This window comes from Puccinia triticina, chromosome 17A, assembly GCF_026914185.1.
Source record: "Puccinia triticina chromosome 17A, complete sequence".
Classification (NCBI taxonomy): domain Eukaryota; kingdom Fungi; phylum Basidiomycota; class Pucciniomycetes; order Pucciniales; family Pucciniaceae; genus Puccinia; species Puccinia triticina.
This window is the reverse complement of record NC_070574.1, coordinates 937256-954360: the sequence shown is the minus strand read 5'-3', so window position 1 is coordinate 954360 and position 17105 is coordinate 937256. Positions and strand designations below refer to the sequence as shown.

The 17105-nt window shown below is 48.7% G+C and overlaps 3 protein-coding genes across 3 annotated transcripts; 2 read left to right on the top strand and 1 right to left on the bottom strand.

Annotated features, from left to right (window-relative positions):
• Window positions 1-834: 834 nt before the first annotated feature.
• PtA15_17A81 (uncharacterized protein) lies at window positions 835-3668 on the top strand (the record flags this gene model as incomplete). The annotated part of the gene is made up of 3 exons (XM_053164587.1): window positions 835-1071; window positions 3333-3447; window positions 3526-3668. 3 exons carry the CDS (start codon window positions 835-837, stop codon window positions 3666-3668), a joined length of 495 nt encoding a protein of 164 aa, XP_053028155.1.
• A 536-nt stretch (window positions 3669-4204) lies between these two features.
• PtA15_17A80 (uncharacterized protein) lies at window positions 4205-4728 on the top strand (the record flags this gene model as incomplete). The annotated part of the gene is made up of 3 exons (XM_053164586.1): window positions 4205-4361; window positions 4444-4535; window positions 4648-4728. 3 exons carry the CDS (start codon window positions 4205-4207, stop codon window positions 4726-4728), a joined length of 330 nt encoding a protein of 109 aa, XP_053028154.1.
• An 8705-nt stretch (window positions 4729-13433) lies between these two features.
• On the bottom strand, window positions 13434-16406 carry PtA15_17A79 (uncharacterized protein; the record flags this gene model as incomplete). The annotated part of the gene is made up of 3 exons (XM_053164584.1): window positions 13434-13440; window positions 15351-15562; window positions 16404-16406. The coding sequence occupies 3 exons, from the start codon at window positions 16404-16406 to the stop codon at window positions 13434-13436; spliced, it is 222 nt and encodes a 73-aa protein (XP_053028153.1).
• Between the last annotated feature and the right edge of the window lie 699 nt (window positions 16407-17105).

Below are 17105 nucleotides of genomic sequence, written 5' to 3'. Positions count from 1 at the left end.
CGCTCGGTATTGGTTCAACTTGGTAATTGATTACTAACCTGACAAAAAGATCCACGTCACTGATTAGCTCAGGTCCGCTCGGTATTGGTTCAACTTGGTAATTGATTACTAACCTGACAAAAAGATCCACGTCACTGATTAGCTCAGGTCCGCTCGGTATTGGTCCAACTTGGTGAGTAAAAGAGTTGAACCGGTACCGCGCGGCCTGACTGACTACATACAACTGCTGCGCATACGCAGTGACTAGTAGACACGTGGCGAACTCTAAACTACAAGATGATTAAGGTTTTGGTAATGTAGATTTAGATTAGATTTGCCAAGTTTGTAATCGTGGCACCCTCAACTCCTAACAGGCACCAGCCAGGATCCCGCTCGTCCTGACGCCTCCTACACAGCGGGGCAGATTGGGCAAAGTCAATGCGTCCAGCTGGCGTCCCAGCACTCCATGCGCCACGGTGGCGTGACAGGGACCCAGGGCCGTACAGGCGCCACTCTGTCATGCTAGGGGGCGCCACCGGGACTGTGGGCATAGGTGGCGCCCCTCGGGCGCCACTGAGATGCCACCAACCTGGGCGCCAGATGGCCGCCCCGGTGAGATGCTAGTGTGACGCACCGGTAGGGGAGGCGTCACCGCCGGCTGTCACGGGGGCGTCCATGCCGGTCGCCTGGCTGACGCAGGGGTCCAGATGGCGCCACTGGTTATGGGGGCCGCCACTGCGTCCTGGGGTCGCCGGAGCGGCTAGGACGCCCGATGAGCGCCTCCCGTCCAGGTGTGGGTGATCAAAGGGCCCATGAGCCGCGATCCAGTCGGCTTGGCTTCGGCCGGCTCGCGTCATGGAGTGTTGGTGGTCCTTGACCCGACTCCCCCTCAAATGCCTCACCAAGCCAATGATGAAGCTCGGAGACATGCACCAATCCCCCTCATCCTCCTCATCCTCAATGAACAGCCAAACTAAGTTCTTATCCATCTCGGGCGCTGCCGCTTCGACACCGTTTGCTAACTTCAGTAAGATCGGCAATCCCTCCGGACGGCTCAACTTTGGCGGAAAGGCCGTCGTCCATTCCCATGGCGTTGACTTCTCTGTCATGGCTGTAAAATTCAGTGTAAACAATTTTTCTTTCTGCCTTTTTGGTGCGAGGGGTGCGGCCAGGTGCGGCCTGCATCCCCAAAACCCCAATGCCCACTCCCGATCACAATATCACAAGGTTGTATTTGCTAGCGATGGACTAGGGACCCCATCCCTGACTCCCTGAAGACCGACGGACCTCGGATTATTGGGGGATAATCCGAGGATCCCCTCCTTTTTTCAGTAGTGGCGACAGGTTGTGGGGGCCTCGACGTGCTCTGAAAACTCAATCTTCTGGTGGCATGGGACGATGAGCTGGGCTTTCCGAAATCCAAAGCATCATAATCCTCTTCCCAATCTCTTACTATGTTTTTCTGCCCTTTTCTTTCTTAGTTTCCTTTATTCTTTCTGCAAAGTCCTTTATTTCAATCCCTCCTCTTTTTTTCCTTTATTTTTTCCTCTGTTTTATATCTTCTTCCTCTACTATACACCATAGCTTCACACATTATTGGCCGCTTCATCATTTAGTTCCCTGGCGTGCATTTGAATACTTTAGAATATTATTTGTATATACATAAAACATAACAGATAAACAGTGCGGTATGTGAAATCAATAGCACTTTAAAATAAAAAAAAACCAATGCAGCGGGGCCCATTGCTAGGCCCCACTGATGCGGCAAAGCAGGTGCTTGTCCTGCTGTGCCCCAGACCTTACCCTGACCTGGTGATATATGTATGTATCACCGTGCTCCAATTCAGCACATCCCTTGTGTGCCCAAAACGTTTCCCCCGACTTTTCCCCCATACCAGCAACTTCTCTGATATCATGAATCCACCCCCCCCCCTACTCCTAAGGTAAGTCCCCACACCCCCCAGGTAAGTCTGACCTAGTAAAAATCCCCTCCTCATCCTGCTCCTGCCTTGCCGAGTATTAACTATGAGTTAAACCTGCTTCTGCCCCAGTTTATTGTCAATCCCAGCTCCTGTCACCCTGACCGGCCCGCCTTCCAATGGAACCAATTGAGCACTGGTAAGAGCTAAATCTCTTCCCTCGGACAAGGTTAGTAACCCTCCATACCAATCCCCTTTTACTGCAGTCAGCAAACATGACATTGACCCCCCTCCTCCCTCAGGAGATCATTTGTGTAGCCACCCGCAAGGCACCTCCTTGATGTCACAGGTGGATACGCCAGAAGGATGCGGAAATCTTTGGCAAGCCCCCCATTTTGGAGGACTCCGATACATCCGCTTGTGTGTGCCTCACCAAGGACAACATCAGGGCCCTAGCTGCTGAGATCACCGATATGTACTCGTGATCCCCTCCCCACCATTCAGCAGTCCTCTCGAAGCAATCTTGGCTATGTTTGCTCCCTCTTCCCACCCCTCAATCTCTTGCACATCTCTCGCCTATTCCCCTCTACTTTGAGTGTCCCTCCTGTTGTATCTAAATAGATTTCCCCGATCTTCTTGCTCTTGAGAATTATAAGATTTTCCAAACGTTAATGTACCCTGTCCGCTATTGCCCGGAAAGCTCACCCATGGGCCATACAGTGTCCGCACTGACACAACGGCAGCCTCCACGACGCCCCACAGATGCCACCCCAGTCAGCTTCTATGAGCGCTGGCGGGATCATTTAGCGTCTGCCAGGGGCGGTCCCGCCCCCTGGACGACCTTTGTGGCCTCAATAGCCACATCACGTGCGCGCCTGCCCGCTAGCCCACGGCGGCCCCCGAGGCATCTCGATGCATGTCTTCCTGGTGACCGCAGAGGCGGGAGCATGCCGTCGAAGAGACCGTCTGCCTCGCTTCCCCGTAGGCGCCGTGAGGTCATCCCCAGACATATGTCCCGAGGATCTCGGCATGGACGTCCACGGGAAATCCAGCCATGGCGCACTGAGGTCGCCCCCCCTGCGCCTCGGTCGGGGTGGCGCCCATCTGGGCTGCCCTAGGTGCGCCACCAGAGATGGCGGCAGGGCGTGGCTGGATGACGCCCTGGCGGCGTGTGGCAGAACGGCGGCATCAGGGCGTCCGACGACTGCGGGGCCCTGCTGGCGTCCGGTCGGCCGCCCTCCTGACATCCCACTTGTCCCGCTGTGTAGGCTCGGGCGGACCGCGGTGTATTACGGTGGCAGCGTGACTCCTGGTCACGCTGGCGTCCTGTAACGCCCACCTGGCGCATGTATGACTCCTGCGTCAGGTGGGCGCAGGGGGTTTTCCCGATTCGCCCGGGTGTGTATTTTCAACTCCTCCCACCCACCCAACTAGAGAGACATCAAGATACACACCGCCACAGATGGCGAGTGGGTCAAGCCACTGCTTCTGTTCCAGGGTGTTTGCGCACGCCCTCCGGCCGGCCCCCACTACGGTGGGCTACCTACCGGTCCGGCGGACTCGGCGGCTACGCCGCCGGGGACTGAGAGCCCTCTTAGCGGGAGCTAAGAAACCCCGACCCGTCTAGGGTTAGGCGCGTTCACCCCACCTACCCACACTCGGCCCTCTTGGGAAGCACGTCCGGATAGGACCGGCTTCCGGGAGGTCCTAGGCGCCCTTAAGAAGGCGCCGAACGAGTACAGGAGCTACAAGCTCGCAGCAAGAGTTTGACGCGGGTTACGGCCGCGTACCTAATTGTGTTACATACATAATTACCTTGCGTCTACACAAGCAATTGTCATTCCGAAAACATGTGAAAATAATTCTCACAGTTAAAACCCCCTGCCGATTGCCCCGCGCGCGGTAGAAAGGAATGGACGCCAGGTATTAAGCCGCTCGTCGCCAGAAAGATTACATATTACGGTATATGTACATAAATACATGTGCCGGACTGTATACATATTACATGTTTTTCTACAACGCACGCACGCAGAGGTTTAATTGCTGTGAACACAGCCTACAGTTTGAGGCCTTCACGCCGCCATGAGTCGCCGGAATGCTGTTTCCGATGGCACGCACTCTTGGTCTAAACGCAATACACCTTTTAAATCGGCAATCCTTCAACGCGCCGCCCACCTCCTTATTCGTATATACATCAGAACCCGACAAGTCTTGTCGTAAATCAACTCCAGATTAGATCCTCAAGCCTCATCCTGACTTCCCATCCACACATTCATCGGACTCCCTTTGTTGGTTACAATTTTACCATGCAGTTCCTGAAATTAAGCGTTTTCACATTTCTCGCGGCTACCCTTGGACCAATCCAAGTTTTGGGTAAATGTACCTCGAAATATCCGGTCAGCTGGTGCATGTCGTATCGTAATATACCCCAAGGCCCAATGGTTCTGGCTGGGGAATGCAAGTGTACGTTTTAGCTCTTTGAATTTATCTTCAGGATATTTAATTGGATATTTGGCCGAAAATTTTGGCTGTTTGCTTTTAACAGTGCAGCGGACCCCTCGTGACGGATGCGTCAGACCGGCCGAGCCGCGGTCTGTAGGCCGGTACTGCTGCACACATGCTGTTGGGCCCAATCATGTTAGCAGTTTTATATTTACCTCTGGGATCCCATGTCAAATCAAGCGCTGACAATCTTCTTCTGGAATCTAAATCTTCATTCCATTTAATTCTCCTTAATTCAAAACAATAGGACGGGTCTGTAGATTGTGAAATGTTCGGTGGTTCCAACTCAAATGGAAATTGTGAGGAGGAATGCGTTACCTGCAAATAAGGCTAAAATGGTAGATGAAATGCAAACCTAGCTTCAACAAGCCCCCCCCCCCCCACCAAAGCGCGAGGCTTTGAACTCCAGCAAGTCCCTCCTGGGTGCAAAGCGCCCTCCTTCGAAGTGCCAAACAACGAGTTATCAACTCCATGTGTCAACCTTCGACATTCAGGGTGCAAAATGACCTGCGATCTTCTGGGTGTAAACGGGTCGTTTTGGGCCGAAAAACAGCGCCTGAACACGAATTGACATTTCTGACATTCTGCCGGGTCGGGTCTGGTCGGGTCTGGTCGGGGCAGATTTGAAAATATGCTTCCCAAACCCGACCCGCGAAGATTATAAGTTAGGAACATGGCGGGGGTACTTCCTGCCCCGCCCGTTCTTGGAACCGACGAGAGGAGGGTAATCCGTGGATCCGACAAGAATCAGCTCGGTAACCCCTTGGTAAGCTTGTTGGTTCCACGAAATGGGTTTTTTCCACGTGGAACCAATGGGCTTCACACTTTACCCCTTCGGTTCCACAATGTGCTTTCCTGGCACGCGTGGAGACCACGTCAGCTCGTTGCTCACGTCGGTTCCACGGCATTTTTTTTTTTTTTCACTTGCAGCCAGGACCACCTCAGGCTGGTCCTGAGGTTTTGAAAGTCCAAGGAAACTGAATTTTGAAAGGGAGGAAGAAAAAATTTGAAAAAAAACTTAACAAAAAAACTGATTGCAAACCCAATTGCAAACCATAGTTTAGGGGGTTGATCTACTGTAAAGAAGCAAGGAACAATGTGATATGGCTGAGTTGCACCACCAGCAAATGGGTGACGTAAACCGGATTTTGTCACGCTGACGTAATCCAAATTCAAATTCAACTTTGCCCCCCAGCCCAGTCATCACCTGCCATTCTCACTGGCGGGTGCAAGAGCAAAGCATAACACCCTCAATGGCCAGTTAGCACTGGCCACCAAGAGGATATGCACATTTCCCTTGATGGACCGTCCGTACCGGACATCATGAGGAACACACTACACTGTGAAGCCCCCGCGTGCTGTAAAGCTCAAAAGTGTTCCTGAGAACCTTTTGCTGAGTGCGGAAAGGGATGAATGAGGTTACCTCTGCCTTTCCTGGGTCACTAGACACTAAAACAAGCCCCCAATCTACGATTGGAAGGTTGATGTAGTGATAGTGGAGGTGTATTGAAAGATAGCCTACGTCAAACAAGTGGCTTAGGGGATATTGGTGATGTAACCGGTGCTGAGTGAGTTGTGAGTTGATATGGTCCCTGTGTTGCCGCAAAGGGGGTTGTGGAACACCCTGACAGAGGGGTTAATGATGAGTGATTGATGTAATAGAGTTGTGATGTGTATGTAATTTGTTATGTAATAAGGGTAAAACCACAATATAGTGGGGGCTAATACTGTAGAGTGAGCAAGTGTTATACTGTTATGGGGTAAGCTGAGTGCAAGTAGTTTGCTGAGAGAAATTACAACTGGGGGGAGGAGAACCCCCTTAATAGAAAAGAGTGAGGGATTTTAGCTCCAGGGGAACCAGGGAATGAGGGATTTTAGCTGCCCTGAACTGTCAAATGAGGGATTTTGGCTGGTGGTACAGCCTAGATGAGGGAATTTAGCCCAATTGACAGGTCACATGATGTAAAGATGAGGGAATTTAGCTGGTGAGAAAGTGGAGGTGAGAGGTTTGAGTTTGGCCCATGATGTCATTGACATATGATGTCATTGGGTCATCTGATCATCTGTACTGCCCCTGTCTGTCACCTGCTGTCAAATGATGTCATATGAGGGAATTTAGCTAGCCTGAGCTGTCAACTGATGTCATGTGCAAGCTGCATGAGGGGTTTTTGCTAGCCTGAGCTGTCAACTGATGTCATGTGCAAGCTGCATGAGGGGTTTTTGCTAGCTTGACACCTGCATGAACTGCAGCCCCTATTACACTAGTCTGCATGCACCTGCATAAGCCTGCATAAGACTGCATAAGCCTGCTTAAGCCTGCATAAGCCTGCTTAAGCCTGCATAAGCCTGCATCTAGTGTGCATGACACTGCATGACACTGCATGATACGTGCATAATACAATGTAATGAGTGCAGCTGATGAGGTAAAGCATATGTGAAGGGTAGACAAGTGTCAGAGTGGCCCATGTAACGGATTACATGGTCCTGGGTAAGGGTGGTTCATGTAACGGATTACATGACCTGAGTATGGTGTTTTGTGTGTATGAAACTGACTGATGGTATCTTGAAGGGGTTGCATCTCCTGATCCAGAAGGGATTAAGGTGTGTTGTCCATGGTGTCCTGTGTAGTTTTAGCCGTAGAATCCAGTGATACCACTGTATTGGTTGAGTTGTGAGTGTACATATGAGAAAATGGAAAATTTTGAAATGGGCTAGATGGGTAACCATAAAGCATACCACAGCGCCGTGAGGTTTCACAAGAGGAATCACAGAAACCCCATCCGGCCACGTATATCTCTTAGCTCTCACTTCCCCCTCCTAGCCGGTAGAGATCACCGCGACCATATCTCTCCTGGCTAGGTAAGCCGTCTTCTTCCTTTTCCTTTTCCTCTATTTGTCTCTTTCTCCCTCCAGCTTGTTCATGTACTTACAGAGAGATCACCGCGACCATATCTCTCCCGGCTAGATTGTCCCCCATCTGCAGTATACAGCCCCGTGAACTAGATCTCCTCTTGAGGTCCCCCCCCTCTGTGCCCCACTTGACAGACAGTGAAGGACTCCCAACTGGAGTCCTTACATACACACTCTTGATGGCCGGTTAGTACCGCCAACAAGAGTAAAGCACCACCTGTACTCTCAATGGATGGTACTGACCAGCCATTCAGAGGTGATACACACACACCTCGATGGCCCGTCAGTACGCAGGACATCAAGAGAAAAGCACTGAGCTCTCAATGGCCGGTACTAGCCGGCCATCAAGAGGAAAGCACTAAGCTCATGATGGCCAGTACTAGTCGGCCATCAAGAACAAAATTTTATAGCCAATGTTTATACGCACCTCTATCAATGGCCTGTCAGCACTTGCCTTTGAAAGGAGCATACTACAATCTTGATGGCCTGCACTGATTGGCCATCAAGAGGAAAAGCAAGATGTGTATGTCCTCTTGATGGGCAATCAGTGCAGGCCATCAAGAGTGTGGTATGTTCCTCTCAATGGCCAGTACTGACGGGCCATCAAGCAAGGTGAGTATAGTTTCAAAGATCAAATTTTTCTCTTGATGGCCGGCTAGTACTGGCCATCAAGAGCTTAGTGCTTTCCTCTCAATGGCTGGCTAGTAACAGTCATCAAGAGCTCAGTGCTTTCCTCTCAATGTCCTGCATACTGACGGGCCATTAAGGTGTGTGTGTATCACCTCTGAATGGCTGGTAAGTACCATCCATTGAGAGTACAGGTGGTGCTTTACTCTTGTTGGCCGGTACTGACCGGCCATCAAGAGTGTGTAGTATATTCCTCATGATGTCCGGTACGGACGGTCCATCAAGGGAAATGTGCATGTCCTCTTGGTGGCTGGTGCTAACCGGCCATCAAGGGTGTTATGCTTTGCTCTTGCACCCGCCAGTGAGAATGGCAGGTGACAACTGGGCCGGGGGGCAAAGTTGAATTTGAATTTGGATTAAGTCAGCGCAACAAAATCCGGTTTACGTCACCCATTTGCTTGCGGTGTTGTGTGGCACTGCCCCACATCCAGGCTCTCCATCCGGTTGTGGGTTTGAATCCTACTTCTGTCAGCTTTTGACGGGCTGTTCTCCCGCTCCATTTTTAAGCCAAGCCACATGGCCACGTGGATTCCACGGGTAGCAATCTGTAAGTATCCGTGGAATCCAAGGGATGATCACGGGGTGGCCACGTGATCCTCCCAGTGGTGACCCTGTGTTTCTCTAGACCAAAAGCCACTGGTCAGACCTCGCCCACGGCTACCACGTGGAGTTCTTGTGGACTCCCAGTGATTTCCCTGTGGATTGACTACCTGGGTGTAGTGTTGGATTTGATTCATGTTTCTAGTCGGCGCCCTCACCCTATACTCGCCGTGGATTGCTTTGCCGCAGCTCTCCGTGGCAAGTGCAAGCACCTGACCGGTCCCCATTATTATGACACATGATTTCATGTGTCATTCATTTCACATATTTCACACACTTTTTATGGGTTTTGGTTTCTCACTAACCCAAATATGTACATACTTTTGGCCCATGAATAGTGATGCATACGGAATATATTTCCCCTTGGGGGAGTTTCTCATCTCATTCTCATAGGTTCCTGATATCTCTGCTCTTCATCCATAACCCCCCCCCCCCCCCCGAAGCATAGGCAGAGGCTGCGCAGGAAGGAGCCTTGAGGGGTGTACATACAACGGACCCATAAAAGCTTGCAACTTTTGTCTTGCGCTTTGAAACTTTCTGCCGCAGCGGCCAATCTTCTTGCAGCAGAAATGGACCGCGCGCGCGGGCCGTGCTCAGGGGATCACGGGGGGATATGCCTGCAGGCCTGCAAGCGCCCAGCCAGTCCGTCCCACGACACCCAACCACCCTCACCTTTGCCGTTGCTGTCGCTGTTGCCGTCACCGTTGCTGTCGCCATCACTGTTGCTGTCGCCGTCATCGTTGAAGTTGCCTTCACCGTCACCGTTGCTGTTGCCTTCACCGTTGCTTTCGCCGTCACCGTTGCTGTCGCCGTCACCGTCGCCATCACAGTCACAGTCACCTCAGGGTGTAAATGGGTTGGGCCAACCCAAAAACAACCCGAGACCCGTTGGGTTGGGTTTGGGCACGTTCTTAAAGAAAATGGCATGAACCAATCCCAACCCAACCCGTCTTGTAAAATTGTTGGGTTGGGTCCGGGCAGCTTATTTCCTAATCGGGTCAGCCTGCGACCCAACTATAGCGCCTCCAACAGTCAAGTTGGGGGGTTTTGGCGCCTAATAGGTCAGGTTGACCCAAGACCCAAACCAACCCAACCCAAAATAGTATGACATTGGGTTGGGTTTGGGCAGCATATTTTAAAATCTTTCCCCAACCCGACCTGCGCTAAACATTGGGTTGGGTTTGGGTGCTGTTTTTGGACCCGAACCCAACCTGTTTACACCCTGACCGTAACCTTCACCGTTGCCGTCACCATCACCGTCACCATTGCCTTCACCATCACCGTCACCGTTGCCATCACCGTCACTGTTGCCGTCACCGTCACCATTGCCATCACCATCACCGTTGCCGTCACCGTCACCCTCAACGTCACTGTTGCCATTACTGTCACCGCCGGATCAATGTTGTCATCTAATCCATCCTGTCCTGCAATTTGGACAATCCAACACAAATAAAACCAATCCCAGCTGCCAATCAGAACAATGCAACACAAATAATTTGTCCTTCTCCATGATCCTTATGTGTAGAGAGCCCCATTTTCATACCCAAACTGATTGTCTTGCATATTTTCCCGCAGGATGAACCACAGATCACGTAATGGTTTGATCTCTCCATCCAAATATGAAGAATGGTTCCATCACCCATTGAACCCACCCTCGGAACGCCACGTGCCAAGCTTATTTGATGGGACTAGCCATCTAGTTAAACTACAAAATCGCCAAAATGAAGCCTTTGTGCAAAGTCAGCCAAGAGGATTGGTCCTGGACCCATCACTCTTTGGCCCAGTATCACCGGCACCAAATTGATCTTTTGAGTCAACCACCAACTCTCAACAAAGCTAGCTTACCCACTCTCAACAAAGCCAGCTTACCCACTCTCAACAAAGCCAGCTTACCCACTCTCAACAAAGCCAGCTTACCCACTCTCAACAAAGCCAGCTTACCCACTCTCAACAAAGCCAGCTTACCCACTCTCAACAAAGCCAGCTTACCCACTCTCAACAAAGCCAGCTTAGCCAATCTCAACAAAGCCATCCTTGTTTGGATTCAACCTCTGGCCACCCCAAGGTTCCAATTGGGATTGACTTCATCTTCTTTTTCCCCGCTTCTCCCCCAACTTCTCCTGGAAACTCTTGCAAGCAAAGAACCCTTGTTCCTGATCCCCCACCATACAGAAAAATCAGCCCCAATGTGGGTAAATTAATTGTTAATTGGTCATCTCGTAATTAAAATGTTGATCGCTTCAAAGATGCTGTGATTTCCTCAATTCAAAAGAATGAAGATGAGGACGCTGGAATCTTTGCTCAGGAATGCAAGGATGATGGGAAGATCACTTGGTACTTGATCATCCCACATGGAGGCCCCTTTGCAGCAGCCCAGAAAAAGCGACTTGACTCTCCAGAAACATTCCGGCAATTTCTCATGGCCACCAAGGGTACTCCAGAACATCGCCAGATTGTCTGTTGATTATTCCAGTAAGATCTCAATGTCATTGCTAACATAAGTTGTATTTTTTTTCTATCTAAAGCTGTTATAACTCATCTTCTCATTTTTTGGACAAATTACAGAAAGTATTGGCATACAAAGACCTCAAGACAGCTCGTAACGGTGGAGCTTCAACTTCTCCCGCAAATCCCACCGATGGACCCGCTCAAGTTCCCCAGTCAGCCACCTCTAATTTTGAATTGGTCAACCAGCTCAACAATATTCATGGCCCCGCGGAGCACCTTCCTGGAAGTCACGAAGGCAATGTTTACATCAATCCAGAAAACCCTGATCAGCATTTCCACTTGAATATGGGCCAAGCAACTTCGTGGGCAAAGGCAATTGTAAGCTTTTTTTTTTTTGAATTTTTGGTTACAATAATTTGCACTGACTTTGCCTTTGAAAGAGAAAAAATCCTCTAGTAACCCTCCTGGTTCCGCCAAAGTCAGACCAGTTCCAGTACAGGACCAAGGGCAATGAACCACTGCCACCAACTCTGCCTCCCCCGCCTCCATTGGCGCTGATCCCAGTTGCAAATCCATTCAACTTCCCTGCAATGTTCTTCAACCCAATGAAAATGTTGACCACCTCAATGAATATTCCCACCGCCAATGCTCCAAGGACCCCCAACCAGCCAGCACGGGCTGTGTCTCTGTCAGCCAGCTACTAGATCAGAGCTAAAACTGACCAAGAGAAAATATAATAAATGAACTCCCCTTTTTTCCCTAGCAATAATAGAACGGACTTACTTCGCGCACTGCAAGAAACTCTTCGCGCACTGTGGGGGTCGTCGTCTTGACGTTCCGCCCCCAGTGCGCGCTTTCGCCAGGGCTCTTCGCGCACTGTGCATTCCCCCCAAAAAACGGCTTGCATTTCTTGAGATATTTTTTGATGAATCAATAGAATGAATTTTTATGATCCCCCTAGAAAATAATCAAGTCATTTAGGGGTCTCCTTGAGCCTAGAAAAAATTGACATGAAAAAATCATATTTTAACGCGGCAGGGACCTGAAATACCGCTTCCTGTGCCCCAGTAGCCCCAAAGATTTCAAAGTATCATGGTACATGTGCAAATTCATGACCTGATAATTTTCAGAATTTTCACCAGCTTTCCTTTAGCCTAAATAGGTATTGCGTTTATTATTTTGCCTATATGTATAACTTTTTTGTTACACACAACAAAGGTACAAAATTTTGAGAGCACAGAGAAATATGCTTCAAATTAATTCCCTGAAATTCCTAGCAATAGTGTGTCATTATAAAATGAGATATAAGGGGTGCGCGGCAGGCTTGGTAGGAAAATTACTGCTAGCTGTATAGCTTTTTTGTTACACACCCAAACAGTCCCAAAATTTCAGAAATGTTTTCATTGTGGATATTCTCCGCGCCATGAATTTCTTGGCAATAATGTGTCATGATAACATGAGATATAAGGGGTGCGCGGCGGGCTTAGTAGGAAAATGGCGGCTACATGTATAGATTTTTTGTTACACGCTGAAACAGTCTGAAATTTTCAGGAATATTTCAATTTTGCATATTCTCCGCGCCATAAAGCTCTTAGCAATAGTGTGTCATTAAAACATGAGATAGGTTAGCAGTCATGTTCCAACTAAGCCTGCCGCAAAACATCTCATGTTATCATGACACGCTATTGCCAAGAAATTGATGGCGCGGAGAACATCCACAATGAAAGCATTTCTGAAATTTTGGGAATGTTTGGGTGTGTAACAAAAAAGCTATACAGTTAGCAGTAATTTTCCTACTAAGCCTGCCGCGCACCCCTTATATCTCTGGGAAAAATTTGGAAAATTATCAGGTCATGAATTTGCACATGTGTCATGATACTGTGAAATTATTGGGGCTACTGGGGCACAGGAAGCGGTATTACAGGTCCCTGCCGCGTTAAAATATGATTTTTTCATGTCAATTTTCTCTAGGCTCAAGGAAACCCCTAAATGACTTGATTATTTTTTAGGGGGATCATAAAAAGCCATTTTATTGATTCATCAAAAAATATCTCAAGAAATGCAAGCCGTTTTTTTGGCGGAAAATGCAGTGCGCGAAGAGCCGTCGCGGAAGCGCGCACTGGGGGCTGGACGTCGAGACGACGACCCCCACAGTGCGCGAAGAGTTTTCCGCAGTGCGCAAAGTAAGTCCGTAATAAAAAGAGATAAAAAATCTAAGTATAAAAGAAGAACCATCAGCGCAGTAGTGCGCAGATGCGCTGAAAAGCTATATATAATAAGAATAGAGCAAAGTCAGCTCGATAGCGCGCGCATGCGCAGGAAAAAGCAGATGAAACAGAATTTAGAACGCGCCCACGCAGTAACACTGCGCGTGTGACAAAACATCGACTAATAACTAAGCGCTCATCATAGATGAACAGTACCCTGTAAAGGTAAATTACAAATTAAACAAACCGCTCATCCACGACAAGAAAGACGGTGATCCTCTCTGTCTACGGTGAGCTCATGAGAAGAAATTGGAAGAATAGTACTCTATAAAAAGAGGACTGTTCCTGGATCTCTGCCCCGCATCTTCATCCACCCCGACTCCTGACGCCGTACATTCTGTTCCTTGACTCTTACCTTGACGAATCTATACAGTTTCAGAAGCCAGTACCAGGTCGAAGTTCTAACCTTCATGACACTTCTCAGTGAGCGCCCTTTTGATGTGTTTCTTTTTGTTAATCTAAGGAATAGGACTATGGTGTTAAAAGTGAGTCCCCCTTTCCTTAAATATCTTCCAGAATATTCCCAGATTCCAGACGCCGTTATCCCAGCAAACCACACCTGTAACTCAGGCCCACACTGCTTCAGGCAATCTAAAATACCCCTTCCCTGCAGGCTCTGAAATTCTAAACAGAGGGCACTTAGGCCCCGTTTGGAGCCGATATGATCCAGGCAATATATGATTTTTTTTGCACAACATCCTATGTGACATCTGATCAGGTCCGCCAAAACTTGATCAGATGTCACAAGTTTCCAGATTATATCGCGCATTTATATCGGCTCCAAACGGGGCCTTAATGTTGAGTTGTCTGTTAGTCTGCTACCATGATGTATCACCACAGTATGGAGGGCTGTCGGATTGACCCATGAGCACTACAAACCAACCACCCAGCTGGCAGCTGCAAGGGTCTGTAGCCTAGTTGGTAAAGGCAGCACTCCAGTATGTGTCTCAGCATAGCTGAGGTTGTGAGTTTGACTCTCACCAGACACATCTTCATTTTACAGTCTCTACACTTAAATACCCTTGACTTTTCACTGAGTCAAGCCCCTCCGTAATAAAGTATATAAAAATTATTTTCTAAAAATTTCCAATGGTGATTATTATCTACCAATCACCTTACCCTTTTCTACATAAATATCCGCATAAATACTCTTTGCAGCCGGCGTAGCTAGAAGAACGGAGTCTTGGTATTGCCGCCGCTGACAGTCTCCAACAACTCTGCCACACGACATTGGTAACATGTATGTTTTTGTTCCAATTTGCTCATATCAATCCCAATTCCCCCAAAGTCCATGATGGTATGAGCACCCTTGGGATCATGCACTGGAAACTTTTCAAGCTTTTCACTGTGGCGGATGTCCATGAAAAAGGGATGCCTGAAGGTCCAGCCCAATCCATAGCTTACTCGGCTAAGAAGTATACTCATCACTTGATGAGGGGGTGTAGAACCCAATGAAGAGAATAATCAACTTTCACCAGGAAAAAACAATGATCACTTGTCTACAAGTGACATAAAAAAGTACAAAGGGGCCTTTATACTTTGCTATGTCACTTGTTGACAAGTGATGATTGTTTTTTCCTGGTGTTTGTTCTTTTTTTATTTATTCTCATTGTATTTTTCAAACTAATTTGGTCATTATCCCCCTTCCTTCTACAATTATTTCCTTATTTTCCTGTGATTCTTTCTTTATGTACAGTGGGTAGACAATTGTATCCACCACACCATTTTTGGACCATAGAAACTCAACCAACCAACTTCAAGTCACTAGTATTGGTGAGATGGTCCAAAATATTCTTCAAAACACAAATATGAAAAAATAAACACAAAAATCAAAGTTGTGTAATTTAAAAAAATTAAACAAAAAAACCAAAAAATGCAATAATTTTCTCAAAAAAATTTGAAGATTGAGGAATGACTAAAGGCCAAGGCGGCTTTGCCGCTGCAGGGAAGCAGGTAATGCCCAATCCCCCCTGTCTTTCCCATCTTCAAAGTCAATCTAGATGCACCGGCCCACGGTGGCATTGATCTTTGGGCTGACGCTGTGTGAAGTTTTTCGCGGGCTGAGCTTGGTTGGACAAGGTGGGGGAAGGTGCGGGAGGCAGAGAAACCGGCTTGATTGTGGAGCTTGTGGTTCTCTACGTAGGCAAACTTGGTGATCTCCTTCCGTTGGCTTGGGACAATGGTTTTGGTGTGGGCCTTAGCCCCACCCTTCTTGACGATCCAGGCCTCGCACTTGGCGGCCAAGGTGAGCTGGGAGGGCGAGTGGGAGAGGGTTCAATAGGCTTTGGTGATCACAGCTGAGGGGCTGGAGCGGTCGGGTTGAAGTCAGAGGGGCGTGAGCGGCGTGGGCGGGATGAGAAGGAGCGGTTGGGGATGATGGCTGGCGGACAAAGCTGGGTGGCTTGTTTGGGTGACCTGGACCGTACGCTGTGATGGTGGTGCGGCAGTTTGATCAGCCTTCAGTGTCATGTTTCTGTCCATGTCAGTGCCAAGGCCCCAAGGTTACAGTTGTCGGTGGGCATTGGTGGGGTGTTGACAAGGAGGTTGCGGCGCTGGATGCGGCTACGAAGATTCTTGCAAGAAGGGTTTCTTGTCAGGGCTTGCTTCATCTTGCCTGGATGCCTGTGACGGTTGAGAAGCCAACTGCTTGATTGAACAAGAATGGCCAAGGCGGCGGAGACGGTGCGTTGGGGTTGGTTCTGTCCATGGTGTTGAGTTGAGCTGGGAACAAGTGCGGCTGGATAATACCCAGTGGAAAGAGGTTGAGTGCTACATACATATATAAGAGCATCCTTACCGGTCGAGCTATGTTGGCGCGAGTTTTGACTCGCAGCTGTTGCAAACTAACTTAGTGACAGCGATTCAGCCGTATCGGTTCGGCTTGCGCGGGGTGGAGCTGAGTGGTGGGCGCGGGAAATGGCAGTTAGCTTTGAGCTAACCGTCACTAAATGTAGTGGCGGTTAGCTGAAATTCAAGATTCTCACTTTAATTTAGCTTGGGCTTAGCTACACCCGGTGTGTTGAGATTGGTGGCTAAACTAGCTAATTTCGAGCTAAACTAGTCACCGGTAAGGATGCTCTAAGGAGGCCACCATGTCTGGCAGGAATGTCCCCCAGGGGTTCCGGTTTTGTCCGCCCCCTCCCTGGAAGCCCCCTAGTTGCTTGATTAGGCACCTCCTTGACAGCTCTTTCACAGATTTTCTCACAACCGGCCCTTTTTTGCTTGTTGCGCTGGCACAGCTGGAGGGTCATCCATAGGGCCTTTGGGTCTTTGGGGATAGTTTCAACTGCTGTGTATATTGTCCAAACTGTGTGCTCTTCTGTTGTGTTATATTTTAGATTAGAAATACACCAAAACTTAGATCTAGGTTTCCACGTTTGTGTGGATTTAAAAAACTTGGATAGTATGAGATCTGAAATGAATGATTATAAGTAAAAAAATTAAAAAAAAAAAATTGATTCCATGTGGTTTAAAAGATGTGCGCAGTGAGTCATTCATCAGCATACCTGGCATTCTGGCTGTAAGAGTCCAGAATGGGACTCTTCACTAAAGGATCAAATGAGGGCGCTGAGAGTTTGTCTCTAAGTTTCAGGGCCCAAGTTTCATGTATTTCTGAAGGAGAAAAACTAGCAAGGAGAGAACCATGTCTCTTCAGTATCTACAACCAGAATGAAGAGAGAGGAAGAGAGGAAGTGAGAAATGGGAGAGAGGGTATACCTAGCAAGGAGAGTACCATGTCTCTGCCGAGCTAGCTAGGTGGTGGAGGAGTCAGGAATATATGGGTCCCGCTCAG